General features: G+C 47.1%; 1 protein-coding gene across 1 annotated transcript in view; it reads left to right on the top strand.

Annotated features, from left to right (window-relative positions):
• Nucleotides 1–13,612, top strand: part of thbs4 (thrombospondin 4) — a 106,443-nt gene that overhangs the window by 27,919 nt on the left and 64,912 nt on the right. Inside the window, exon 5 of the mRNA XM_033018587.1 lies at nucleotides 11,061–11,163. Within this exon, the coding sequence (XP_032874478.1) occupies nucleotides 11,061–11,163 (103 nt within the window). The remainder of the gene's footprint in view (nucleotides 1–11,060; nucleotides 11,164–13,612) is intronic.

Here is a 13,612-nt window from a genome sequence, read left to right as displayed (position 1 = left end):
CAAGTAAATTCTTTGAAGAAGTAAATAGCAGGACAGGCAAAGGAGACGTCAGTAGATTTTCAGAAAGCCTTTGATAAGGTGCCACAACTGAGGCTGCTAAGGAAGATGAGAGCCCACGGTATCAAAGGGCAGATACTAGCATGGATAGCAGGTTGGCTGGATGGCAGAAGACAAAGGGTGATGATAAAGGGGGCTTTATCTGCTCGGCTGCCAGTGACTAGTGGAGTTCCGCATGGCTCGGTGCTGGGGCCGCTACTCTTCACGTTGTATATTAATGATTTGGACGAGGGGATTGAAGGATTTGTGGCCAGGTTTGCGGATGATACGAAAATAGGTGGAGGGGCAGATAGTGTAGAGAAAGCAGGGCCTCTGCAGAAGGACTTGAACAGGTTGGGAGAGTGGGCATAGAAGTGGCAGATGGAATATAGTGTAGCAAAGTGTGGAGTCATGCATTTTGGTAGTAGGAATATAGGCACAGATTATTTTCTAAATGGGGAGATAATGGGGAGGTGCAAAGGGACTTGGGAGTGTTGGTGCAGGATTCCCAAAAAGTTAATCTGCTAGTCGAATCGGTAGTAAAGAAAGCAAACTCAATGCTGGCATTTATTTCAAGAGGGCTTGTATACATAAAGAGGGATTTGATGCTGAGGCTCTATAAGGCGCTGGTCAGGCTGCATTTGGAATATTGTGAGTCATTTTGGGCATCATATCTGAGGAAGGATTTGCTGGCTCTGGAGCGGGTCCAGAGGAGGTTTGCAAGAAAATTCTCAGGAATTAGTGGGATAACATATGACGAGCGTTGGATGGCACTGGGTCTGTACTCGATGGAGTTCAGATGAATGAAGAAGAATGATGAAGAAAAGTGTCTATCCTATCTATGTCTCTGGTGGCCGATTAGGGAAAGGGGAGATGCAACAAGACTTGGGTGTCGTGGTACACCAGTCATTGAAAGTAGGCATGCAGGTGCAGCAGGCAGTGAAGAAAGCGAATGGTATGTTAGCATTCATAGCAAAAGGATTTGAGTATAGGAGCAGGGAGGTTCTACTGCAGTTGTACAGGGCCTTGGTGAGACCACACCTGGTGTATTGTGTACAGTTTTGGTCTCCTAATCTGAGGAAAGATATTCTTGACATAGAGGGAGTACAGAGAAGGTTCACCAGACTTATTCCTGGGATGGCAGGACTTTCATATGAAGAAAGACTGGATAGACTCGGCTTGTACTCTCTAGAATTTAGAAGATTGAGGTGCGATCTTATAGAAACTTACAAAATTCTTAAGGGGTTGGACAGGCTAGATGCAAGAAGATTGTTCCCGATGTTGGGGAAGTCCTGAACAAGGGGTTACAGTTTAAGGATAAGGGGAAAGTCTTTTAGGACCGAGATGAGAAAAACATTTTTCACACAGAGAGTGGTGAATCTGTGGAATTCTCTGCCACAGAAGGTAGTTGAGGCCAGTTCATTGGCTATATTTAAGAGGGAGTTAGATGTGGCCCTTGTGGCTAAATGGATCAGGGGGTATGGAGAGAAGGCAGGTACAGGATACTGTGTTGGATGATCAGCCATGATCACATCGAATGGTGGTGCAGGCTCGAAGGGCCGAATGGCCTACTCCTGCACCTATTTTCTATGTTTCTATCCTATCTATGTCTCCCATAAATGTATATACTTTTATCCGGTTTCCCCTCTACCTCCGACACTCCAGAGAAAACAATCCAAGTTTGTCTCCCTCTCATAATAGTTAATGCCCTTGTAATCCTGGCGGTAGCTGGTAAACCTCTTCTGCATTCTTTCCAAAGCCTTCTGTTATGTGGTGAACAGAGCTGCACACTATTGCCCGTATTAACATGTTCATTCCATCTTTAAAGAGGGGGAGCAGGGTTTGTTTAAATGTCCTGAATATAACCAATGTCACCTAAATTAATTTTTGTTCAGCTGAGTTTAGTTTAGAGATACAGCGCGGAAACAGGCCCTTCGGCCTACCGTTTCCGCGCCGACCCACGATCCCCGCACATTAACACTATCCTACAGACACTATGGACAATTTACATTTACACCAAGCCAATTAACCTACAAATCTGTACGTCTTTGGAGTGTGGGAGGAAACCGGAGATCTCGGAGTAAACCCACACGGTCAAAGGGTGAAGGTACAAACTCCGTACAGACAGCACCCGTAGTCGGTATTGAACCCAGGTCTCTGGCGCTGTAAGCGACTCTACCGCTGCGCCACCGTGCCACCACGGTCAATTTTTGATTGAATGGAATTGAGTGTGGAGCATGGAATTACAGCCCAGGGAGTCCACGCACACCTTTGAATACCCGTTAAACTAGTTTGATGTTATCCCACTTTCTCATCCACTCCCTACACCCTCTGGGCTCTTTATGGAGGCCAAAACTGTATGTTTTGGGGATGTGGGAGGAAACCAGAGCACCCGGACGAAACCCACTTGGTCACCGGGAGATCATGCAAACTCCACAGAGACAGCACTCAGGATCAAACCCGGATCCGTGGCTCTGTGAGGCATCTCTTTGCACCATTTAGGGGATCCTTGTGACAGGAGACAATATGTAGCTCCTTGGGCTTCTCTCCTTTTCGTTTAGTTTAGTTTAGAGATACAGCGCAGGAACAAGCCCCTTGGGCCACCTAGTCCGTGCCGACCAGCGATCCCCGCATTATAACACTATCCTACACACCCTAGGGAGAATTTACATTCGTACCAAGCTGTATGTCCTTGGAGAGTTGGAAGAAACCGAAGATCTCGGAGAAAATCCACGCAGGTCATAGGAAGAATGTACAAACTCCGTGCAGACAGCACCCGTAGTCAGGATTGAACCCAGGTCCCTGGCACTGTAAAGCCCCTGTCCCACTTAGGAAACCTGAACGGAAACCTCTGGAGACTTTGCGCCCCATCCAAGGTTTCTGTGCGGTTCCCGGAGGTTTTTGTCAGTCTCCCTTCTTGCTTCCACTACCTGCAACCACCTGCAACCTCCGGGAACCGCACGGAAACCTTGGGTGGGGCGCAAAGTCTCCAGAGGTTTCCGTTCAGGTTTCCTAAGTGGGACAGGGGGATTAGGCAGCAACTCTACCACTGCGCCACCGTGCCGCCATGCTCCTACATGGCCCTGGCTCCATTTTGTGTCTGTCTTGCCACCTGCTTGGCCCCGGATTATTATTCCGTCATACTCCTTTTTCAGCAGTTCTTTTCCCGAATGAGAAGTTTGAGTAAGGCGGGATGGATTTCCCCACTCCACTTGCACAGTTTAGCCACTCAGCTCCTGCTCGTTAAAGTCACCAGGCCGCTTGCTGTGGCTGAACTGCGATGGGCCGCGGCTACATCTGCATCAGGCGGTAACATTCAGCTGCTATTCATTCCAAACAAGATGGCTTTCTACGGGGGCAGTAATCGCGAGTAATTACCTCTGGAAGCATGTCGGGGTCTGACGGCCGGGAAGTGCGGAACAGTGTTCCACTCTGGTTTCTTATTTTTAATAGGTAATAAATAACGGTGAGAGAGGGGAGCAGTAATTTGTTGATTACCGCTTCCAGATGATAGATTTGGAACAGAAACACATGAAATGACAATGTAACTTGGCACAAGACTAGAGAACAAACGGGCCTATGAGCAAAGTTCAAGTGGTTTACTATCACCTTGGCCTATGCCATCTCCTGGTCGCCAAACATTTTAACTCCCATTCCCACACTGACCTTTCCGTCCTGGGCCTCCTCCACTGTCAGTATGAACCCCCTGCGGAAATTGGAGGAACATCATCTCATATTTCACTTTGGACAGCTTACAACCTAGCGGTATGAATATTGAGGCTCCTTCTCCTCCTTTTTCCTTTCTTCTACCCGCCGCCCCCCCCCCCCACCCCCCATCAGTCTGAAGAAGGGTTTCAGCCCGAAACGTTGCCTATTTCCTTCGCTCCATAGATGCTGCTGCACCCGCTGAGTTTCTCCAGCATTTTTGTGAACCTTGGTATGAATATTGACTTTGCCAACTTCAAGTAACCCTTGCTTTCCCTCTCTCTCCATCCCTCCACTGTGACTCCAGAATCTTGTGTTTGTGTAAATCAGCATCTACAGTTCCTTCCTGCATAAGTGGTTTATTAATAAACCTGAGAACAAGAACAATTTTTATGAATGCAGGCATAACTCAGCTCAGGCATGGACTATGTCTGTGGGTAGCTTTCTCGCGCTGATACAGTTTTGGTTACTTTATTATTGTCATGTGTACAGAGGTACAGTGGAAAGCGTTTGTGTTGCGCGCCAACCAGTCAGCGGAAAGGCTATACATGATTACAATCGAGTGGAGGTAGACACAAAATGCTGGAGTAACTCAGCGGGACAGGCAGCATCTCTGGAGAGAAGGAACAGGTGACGTTTCAGGTCGAGACCCTACTTCAGACTCTCAGTCTACTGCTTCTGTCTGAAGAAGGGTCTCGACACAAAACGTCACCCATTCCTTCTCTCCAGAGATACTGCCTGTCCCGCTGAGTTACTCCAGCATTTTGTGTCTACCTTCGATTTAAACCAGCATCTGCAGTTCTTTCCCACACATTACAACCAAGCCATCCACAGTGTACTGATAAAGGGAATAACGTTTAGTGCAAGATAAAGTCCAGTAAAGTCCAATTAAACATTTCCAACTGAGTAGATGGAAGGTCAACCCTGCTCTCTACTTATGAATCGGACATGTTTGGAGGGATATGGACCAAACGCGGGCAGGTGGGACTAGTGTAGCTTGGGCATTGTTGGCCGGTGTGGGCAAGTCGGGCTGAAGGGCATGTTTCCACACTGTATCACTCTATGACTACTTGGTGAGAGGATGGTTCAGTTGCCTGATAACAGCTGGGAAGAAAGAGTCCCTGAATCTGGAGGTGTGCGTTTGCACACCCTTGCCAGGATGAGATAGGTCATTGACGTTCAGAAGTTCCAGTTCAAATTCTACTCCTGGCTTGTGAATACAGACATCAGCATAATAGAAACATAGAAACATAGAAAATAGGTGCAGGAGGAGGCCATTCGGCCCTTCGAGCCAACACCGCCATTCATTGTGATCATGGCTGATCATACCCAATCAATAACCCATGCCTGCCTTCTCCCCATATCCCTTGATTCCACTAGCCCCTAGAGCTCTATCTAACTCTCTCTTAAATCCATCCAGTGACTTGGCCTCCACTGCCCTCTGTGGCAGGGAATTCCACAAATTCACAACTCTCTGGGTGAAAAAGTTTTTTCTCACCTCAGTCTTAAATGACCTCCCCTTAATTCTAAGACTGTGGCCCCTAGTTCTGGACTCACCCAACATTGGGAACATTTTCCCTGCATCTAGCTTGTCCAGTCCTTTGATAATTTTATAAGTTTCTATTAGATATGCCCCTCATCCTCCTAAACTCCAGTGAATACAAGCCTAGTCTTTTCATAGTCATAATCATAGAAGGGTCTCACGCTGGTCACTCCCTCTCCCTCTCCCTGGTCACTCCCTCTCCCAACAGGCAAGAGGAACAGAAGTGTGAAAACGTACATTTCCAGAATCAGGGACAGTTTCTACCCAGCTGTTATCAGGCAACGGAACCATCCTACCAACAACTGAAGAGCGATCCTGAGCTACTATCTACATCATTGGAGACCCACGTTCCATCTTTAATTGGATTTTGTCTTGCACTAAACATTATTCCCTTTATCATGTATCTGTGCACTGTGAATGGCTTGATTGTAACACTTTCACAGTCTTTCCGCTGACTGGTTAGCACGCAACAAAAGATTTTCACTGTACCTCGGTACACGTGACAATAAACTAAACTAAACTAAAACGAAACAGCTGGGAAGAAACTATCCCTGTGTCTGCAAGGTGTGAGTTTTCAAACTTCTGTTCCTCGTGCCTGATGGGAGAGGGGAGAAGAGGGAGTGACCAGGGCTGAGACTGCTCCCTGATTATGTTGCTGGCCTTGCCGAGGCAGCGTGAAGTGTCGACGTTCAGAAGTTCCTATTCAAATTCTACTCCTAAGATCTGATCAAAGACATGAGTGCTACCAATCTCATGTAGCCTGAGGGAGGACGGCAATAATAGGGTCTGCAGTCAATCAGATGTGACATTGAACCACATCTCAATTAGATGTGAAAGATCTTATCGCGCTCTCTTGAGGACAGATAGACAGGTTACTTCAACTGAAGATGGACACAAAATGCTGGAGTAACTCAGCAGGACAGGCAGCGTCTCTGGAGAGAAGGAATGGGTGATGGTTTGGGCACTTCTTCAGTTGCACCCTCAATCACCACCACCTCTAAGGGGCGGCACGGTGGCGCAGCGGTAGAGAGTCTGCCTCACAGCGCCAGAGACCCGGGTTCGATCCTGACTACGGGTGCTGTCTGTACGGAGTTTGTATGTTCTCCTCGTGACCTGCGTGGTTTCATTCCACAGTCCAAGGATGTGCTGGCTTGTAGGTCAACCGCTTTATGTAAATTGTCCCTAGTGTGTAGGATAGAACTGGAGTGAACAGTTGATCGATGATCGGCACAGACTCGCTGGGTCGAAGGGCGATCTCCACGCTGTGTCTCTAAACTAAACTAAACTAAAGCAGGTCATCTGGTCATTACACAATTGCAGCCTCTGAAACCCACCTGTGAATAAATAGCCGCGATGGCCTCTCTTGTACAATGTCCTTTACATGAAAAGTGCTTTGTTGACCGTTTAAGACATCCTGTGATAATGAAAGGCAGTTTGCAATTAAATTGGTGAATGCAAGTCCTTCGAATTTTTTTCTGTGAAGGTGCCTTTACAATGCAGTGCAGCGCTTTGAAATATCCTGTCTTTCCTTTGACATTGTCCATGCTGGGCAGCTTCCAATGGATTTCTAAATGGACTTTGTCATTGACCAACATGACGCCTGGTTTAGGGGGTATTACATAGCAACAGGGAGAGGTTGGATAGACTTGGATTGTTTTCTCAGGAACACTGGAGGTTGTGGAGACACCTAGTGGAGGTGTATAAATTTATGACACGCATAGATAGGGTAGACAGTCAGAACCTTTTTCCCAAGGGTGGAAAAATCAAATACTTGATGGCATCGCTTGAAAGTAAGAAGGAGGGGGGGGGGGGGGGGGGGGGGGGGGGCAAAGTGTAAAGGAGATGTGCGGGGTAATTTTTTTAACACAGAAGTTGGAGAGTGCCTGGAACACATTGCCAGGGGTGGTGGTTGAGACAGATTCAATAATGGCATTCAAGAGACGTTTGGAAAGGCAGGTGGACATGCAGGGAATAGAGGGATATAGATTATGTGAGTTATGCCCCTGTCCCACTTAGGAAACCTGAACAGAAACCTCTGGAGACTTTGTGCCCCACCCAAGGTTTCCGTGCGATTCCCGGGGGTTTTTGTCAGTCTCCCTACCTGCTTCCACTACCTGCTTCCACTACCTGCAACCTCCTGCAACCTTCGGGAACCGCATGGAAACCTTGGGTGGGGCGCAAAGTCTCTAGAGGTTTTCGTTCAGGTTTCCAAAGTGGGACAGGGGCATTAGATACAAGATGGTCTGGGCATTATGTTCAGCACAGACATTGTGGGCTGAAGGGCCTGTTCTTATGCTGTACACTTCTATGTTCCATGTGTCACTAGAGTATGTCAAGTAAATTATTTACTCCTGCTTCAAGCCATGCAATTCATTTTATTGAATTCCGATTTTAGTAATAAGACATGGCAGCTTGGTGCTGTTGTGGTGATGGCGTAGGGAGTTATGGTTTCTAGTACCATGTGTGATAAGAACACGGTGCTTTCTTGTGAATGAAACATAAACCAAAGGAATAGTTAGATCTCAAGCCGGGTGTTGAGCAGCCTGGTTGTTGTCTCTGGGTCAATGTCTGCCGGGCCCTGAGCTCCGTTTGGTGGGTGGTAGAGCGGGTACCCAGAGATGACATGGTTGGCCGTCTGTTGTTCTGATTATGAAAGACATAGATAGAAACATAGAAACATAGACAATAGGTGCAGGAGGAGGCCATTCGGCCCTTCGAGCCAGCACCGCCATTCATTGCGATCATGGCTGATCGTCCCCAATCAATAACCCGTGCCTGCCTTCTCCCCATATCCCATGACTCCACTAGCCCCTAGAGCTCTATCTAACTCTCTCGTAAATCCATCCAGTGATTTGGCCTCCACTGCCCTCTGTGGCAGGGAATTCCATAAATTCACAACTCTCTGGGCGAAAACGTTTTTTCTCAGCTCAGTCTTAAATGACCTCCCCTTTATTCTAAGACTGTGGCCCCTGGTTCTGGACTCGCCCAACATTGGAAACATTTTTCCTGCATCTAGCTTGTCCAGTCCTTTTATAATTTTATATGTTTCTATAAGATATCCCCTCATCCTTCTAAACTCCAGTGAATGTAAGCCTAGTCTTGTCAATCTTTCCTCATATGACAGTCCCGCCATCCCAGGGATCAATCTCGTGAACCTACTCTGCACTGCCTCAATCACAAGGATGTCCTTCCTCAAATTAGGAGACCAAAACTGTACACAATACTCCAGATGTGGTCTTAGCAGAGCCTATACAACTGCAGAAGAACCTCTCTGCTCCTCTACTGAAATCCTCTTGTTATGAAGGCCAACATTCCATTAGCTTTCTTCACTGCCTGCTGTACCTGCACGCCAACTTTCAGTGACTGGTGTACAAGGACACCCAGGGTAGACAGTCAGAAACTTTTTCCTCAGGATGGAAAAATCAAATACTAGATGGCATAGCTTGAAAGTAAGGGGGGGGGGGGGGGGGGGGGCGAAGTGTAAAGGAGATGTGCGGGGTAACTTATTTTACACAGAAGGTGTAAATGTTTTTTTTACACAGAAGGCACACATGCTGCCAAAGGAAAGGCTTCCCTGAGGAACATGACTTAATAAGCAACACTTACGATGGTCCAGGGATCGCAGCTTTGACTTCGACACAAAACACCACAAACACTGAAGGATATTTTAAAAATCTTATCACTTGCACCTTTGTTTGTCACCATCGGGGGGCAGTGGTGCTTCACTTTCCTTCCCACAGCTCAGCTTGGAAGCAATGAGGTCACTTGGATAACTTACATTCCATCCACAGACCTCTCGTTCAGACACTCAGTCTTTTCCAGAGGACAGCAGAGTTTCAGTAGATGGATGTTAAGACAACTAAACCCAAGCAATAATCCGCTTCATTACAGTTTTCTCAATTCCTTTCACTAAAGAGCAATCGATCTTCAAGTAGCAATGGTTATTATTTATTATAATATTGATTAATTTGTTTGTTTATTATTGTCCCGTGTACCTTAATGTACCATTCACGGGTACCATGTAATCCCGTGCTACCTGCTCCGTGGTTGGATAGTCAGCGACTAAACCGTCTCCCCCACCTGGTTTGCCGGGTGAGGAGGGGAAGTCCGCAGGAACTGGAGGACAGAGGTGTGTGGTGCGTCCGTCACCGTTCCCGTCGGGAACCAGCGCCACTGAGTCGCTAATGTTCTCAACGACGATGAATGATGAATGACAGTCAAATCCAGGGGACGGCACGGTGGCGCAGCGGTAGAGTTGCTGCCTTCACAGCGCCAGAGGCCAGGGTTCGTTCCTGACCACGGGTCGATGTTTGTAGGTTCTCCCCGTGACCTGCGTGGGTTTTCACCGGGTGCCCAGGTTTCCTCTCACACTCCAAAGATATACAGGATTGTTGGTTTGGCTTAGTATCATTGTAAATTGTCCCTAGTGTGTGCAGGATCGTCTTAGTGTGCGGGGATCGCTGGTCGGCATGGACCTGGTGGGCCGAAGGGCCTGTTTCCACACTGTATCCCTAAACTAAAATAATCTCAAATAATACTGTACATGTGTAGGATTAAGTCCTACTCATGAACATGCTAATGATAAAAATAACCAGTGGTTAATAATATCGAACACAGTATAATAGCTACAGAGAATGTGCCGATAAATAACAAAAAACTGCAGGAGGTACAATCTCCCACAAGGTTGGGAGATTGGGAGTTTTGTTGCGTGCTAACCAGTCAGCAGAAAGACTATAATTGATTACAATCGAGCCATCCCCAATGTACAGATACATGACGAAGGGAATAATGTTTCGTGCAGGAGAAAAGTCCAGTAAAATTCGACTAAATGTATTCCGAGGGTTTTAGTTCTAGTTTTCAGTTTTACAGAAACAGGCCCTTCGGCCCACTGTGCCTACACACACTAGGGACAATTTACACTTATACCAAGTATACAAACCCAAGCTAAATTAACCTACAAACCTGTTCGTCTTTGGAATGTGGGAGGAAACAGAAGGTCTCGGAGAAAACCCACGCGCTCACAGGGAGAACGTGCAAACTCTGAACAGACAGCACCCGTAGTCGTGAGGCGGCAATCAGTATCAAACCTGGGTCTCCGGCGCTGCAAGGCAGCAACTCTACTGCTGCGCCACTGTGCTGCCCCTCCAATGAGGGTCTCCAATGAAAAGAGATGAAGGAGGGTGACGAAGAGGGTTAGACGGGTCCAGGTGGGGACAGGGGTGAGGATTGAACTCTGCTTCCTTGCTGGGATGATTGCAAACTCATTTATTCCATGGTACCGTATTATACAGGAAGAGACTACACTTGTGGTAGGTTATTACAATGTTCAATCAGGGGTGGCACGGTGGTGCAGCGGTGGAGTTGCTGCCTCACAGCGCCAGAGACCCGGGTTCGATCCTGACTACGGGCGCTGTCTGTACGGTGTTTGTACGTTCTCCCCGTGACCTGCGTGGGTTTACTCCGCGATCTTCGGTTTCCATGCACACTATAAAGACGTACCGGTTTGTAGGGTAATTGGCTTGGTATCGTTGTAAATTGTCCCTGGTGTGTAGGATAGTGTTAGTGTGCGGGGATCGCAGGTCGGCGCGGACTCGGTGGGTCGAAGGGCCTGCTTCCACACTGTATCTCTAAACTAAACTAAACTAAAAAAATCCCTTGGTCCTGGGAACGTTTCCATTCCCAATTGCTGACGATACCCTTGTATTGACCAGTGAGTGTGTGCAAGTGATGGAGCTGGAACCTTGTCTCACGCTGATTCATTTTTTGCTCTTTGCAGGATTCTGTAGAAGATGTGAAGTTCGTCTTGGGAGGGTCGATCAATAAGGTGGCGGCGCTCCAGGATTGCATGTTGCAACAGAGTGATGCTGCTGGCATTGCAGGTAAGCAGTAGCAAGCAGGAGGATTCATGAGAGGAGCACTCATTACCCCCTTAACCCCTTGCTTATTAGTTACAGGCCACTGACACAGACCACAGACCACAGACCTAGACCACAGACCACAGACATAGACCACAGACCACAGACCTAGACCACAGACCACAGACCATAGACCACAGTAGCAAGCAGGAGGATTCATGAGAGGAGCACTCATTACCCCCTTAACCCCTTGCTTATTGGTTACAGGCCACTGACACAGACCACAGATATAGACATAGATATAGACAGACCATAGACACAGACCACAGACCATAGACACAGACACAGACACAGACATAGACATAGACATAGACACAGACCACAGACATAGACACAGACCACAGACATAGACACAGACCACAGACATAGACACATACACAGACATAGACACAGACCACAGACATAGACACAGACCACAGACATAGACACAGACCACAGACATAGACATAGACACAGACCACAGACATAGACACAGACCACAGACATAGACACAGACCATAGACACAGACCACAGACATAGACACACAGACATAGACACAGACCACAGACATAGACACAGACCACAGACATAGACACAGACCACAGACATAGACACAGACCACAGACATAGACACAGACCACAGACATAGACACAGACCACAGACATAGACACAGACCACAGACATAGACATAGACACAGATCACAAACATAGACATAGACATAGACACAGACCACAGATATAGACATAGACACAGACCACGGACACAGATCACAGACATAGACATAGACACAGACATAGACACAGACCACAGACATAGACACAGACACAGACCACAGACATAGACACAGACAACAGACATAGACACAGACCACAGATATAGACACAGACACAGACATAGACACAGACCACAGACCACAGACATAGACACAGACCACAGACATAGACACAGACCACAGACATAGACACAGACCACAGACATAGACACAGACCACAGATATAGACACAGACACAGACATAGACACAGACCACAGACATAGACACAGACCACAGACATAGACACAGACCACAGACATAGACACAGACACAGACCACAGACATAGACACAGACAACAGACATAGACACAGACCACAGACATAGACACAGACACAGACCACAGACCACAGACATAGACACAGACACAGACCACGGACACAGACCACAGACCACAGACATAGACACAGACCACAGACATAGACATAGACACAGACCACAGACACAGACCACAGACCACAGACATAGACACAGACCACAGACATAGACACAGACACAGACCACGGACACAGATCACAGACATAGACATAGACACAGACCACAGACATAGACACAGACCACAGACATAGACATAGACATAGACACAGACCACAGACATAGACACAGACCACAGACATAGACACAGACATAGACACAGACCACAGACATAGACACAGACCACAGACATAGACACAGACATAGACACAGACACAGACATAGACACATACCACAGACATAGACACAGACATAGACACAGACCACAGACATAGACATAGACACAGACCACAGACATAGACACAGACCACAGATATAGACATAGACACAGACCACAGACATAGACACAGACCACAGATATAGACATAGACATAGACATAGACATAGACACAGACATAGACACAGACCACAGACATAGACATAGACACAGGCCACAGACATAGACACAGACCACAGGCATAGACATAGACACAGATATAGACATATACATATACATAGACTAGACATAGACACAGATATAGACAAAGACAAAGACATAGACACAGACATAGACACAGACATAAGTATAGATAGAGACAGACACAGACACAGACAAATTATTTCCAAACAAGGAACTGCATATGCTGGTTTATTCTGAAGAAAGATATAAAGCGCTGGAGTAACTCAGCAGGTCAGGCAGCAGCTCAGGAGAACATGGATAGGTGACGTTTCGGGTCATGAAGAAAAGTCCAACCTGAAACGTTACCCATTCATAGATAGACACAAAAAGCTGGAGTAACTCTGCGGGACAGGCAGCATCTCTGGAGAGAAGGAATGGGTGATGTTTCGAGACCCTTCTCCAGACTGATGTCAGGGGGGAGGGAGATAGATACTGTAGATAAGGACGTGTGAAGACGTGAAAACAGGGCAAAGTGAATGGAGATCAAGGTAAATGTAGAATAGATCATTGATAACTGGGAGAAGGTAACAACAAAGCAAACGGAGATAAAATGTCGTTGGAGACAGTAAGACTGGTCGGAGAACTAGTCAGGAAGTGATGGAAAGCAAGGGTTACTTGAAGTTAATTGCCAAGGACCCCGACAGTCTTCAGGTGAGTCAGAGGTTCACTTGCACCTTCTCCGACCACATCTACTGTATCCGCTGTTCC

The sequence above is a fragment of the Amblyraja radiata genome, chromosome 3 (assembly GCF_010909765.2).
Source record: "Amblyraja radiata isolate CabotCenter1 chromosome 3, sAmbRad1.1.pri, whole genome shotgun sequence".
Taxonomy (NCBI): Eukaryota; Metazoa; Chordata; class Chondrichthyes; order Rajiformes; family Rajidae; genus Amblyraja; species Amblyraja radiata.
Note: the sequence above shows the minus strand (reverse complement) of the source record. Positions and strands in the feature narration are given on the sequence as shown.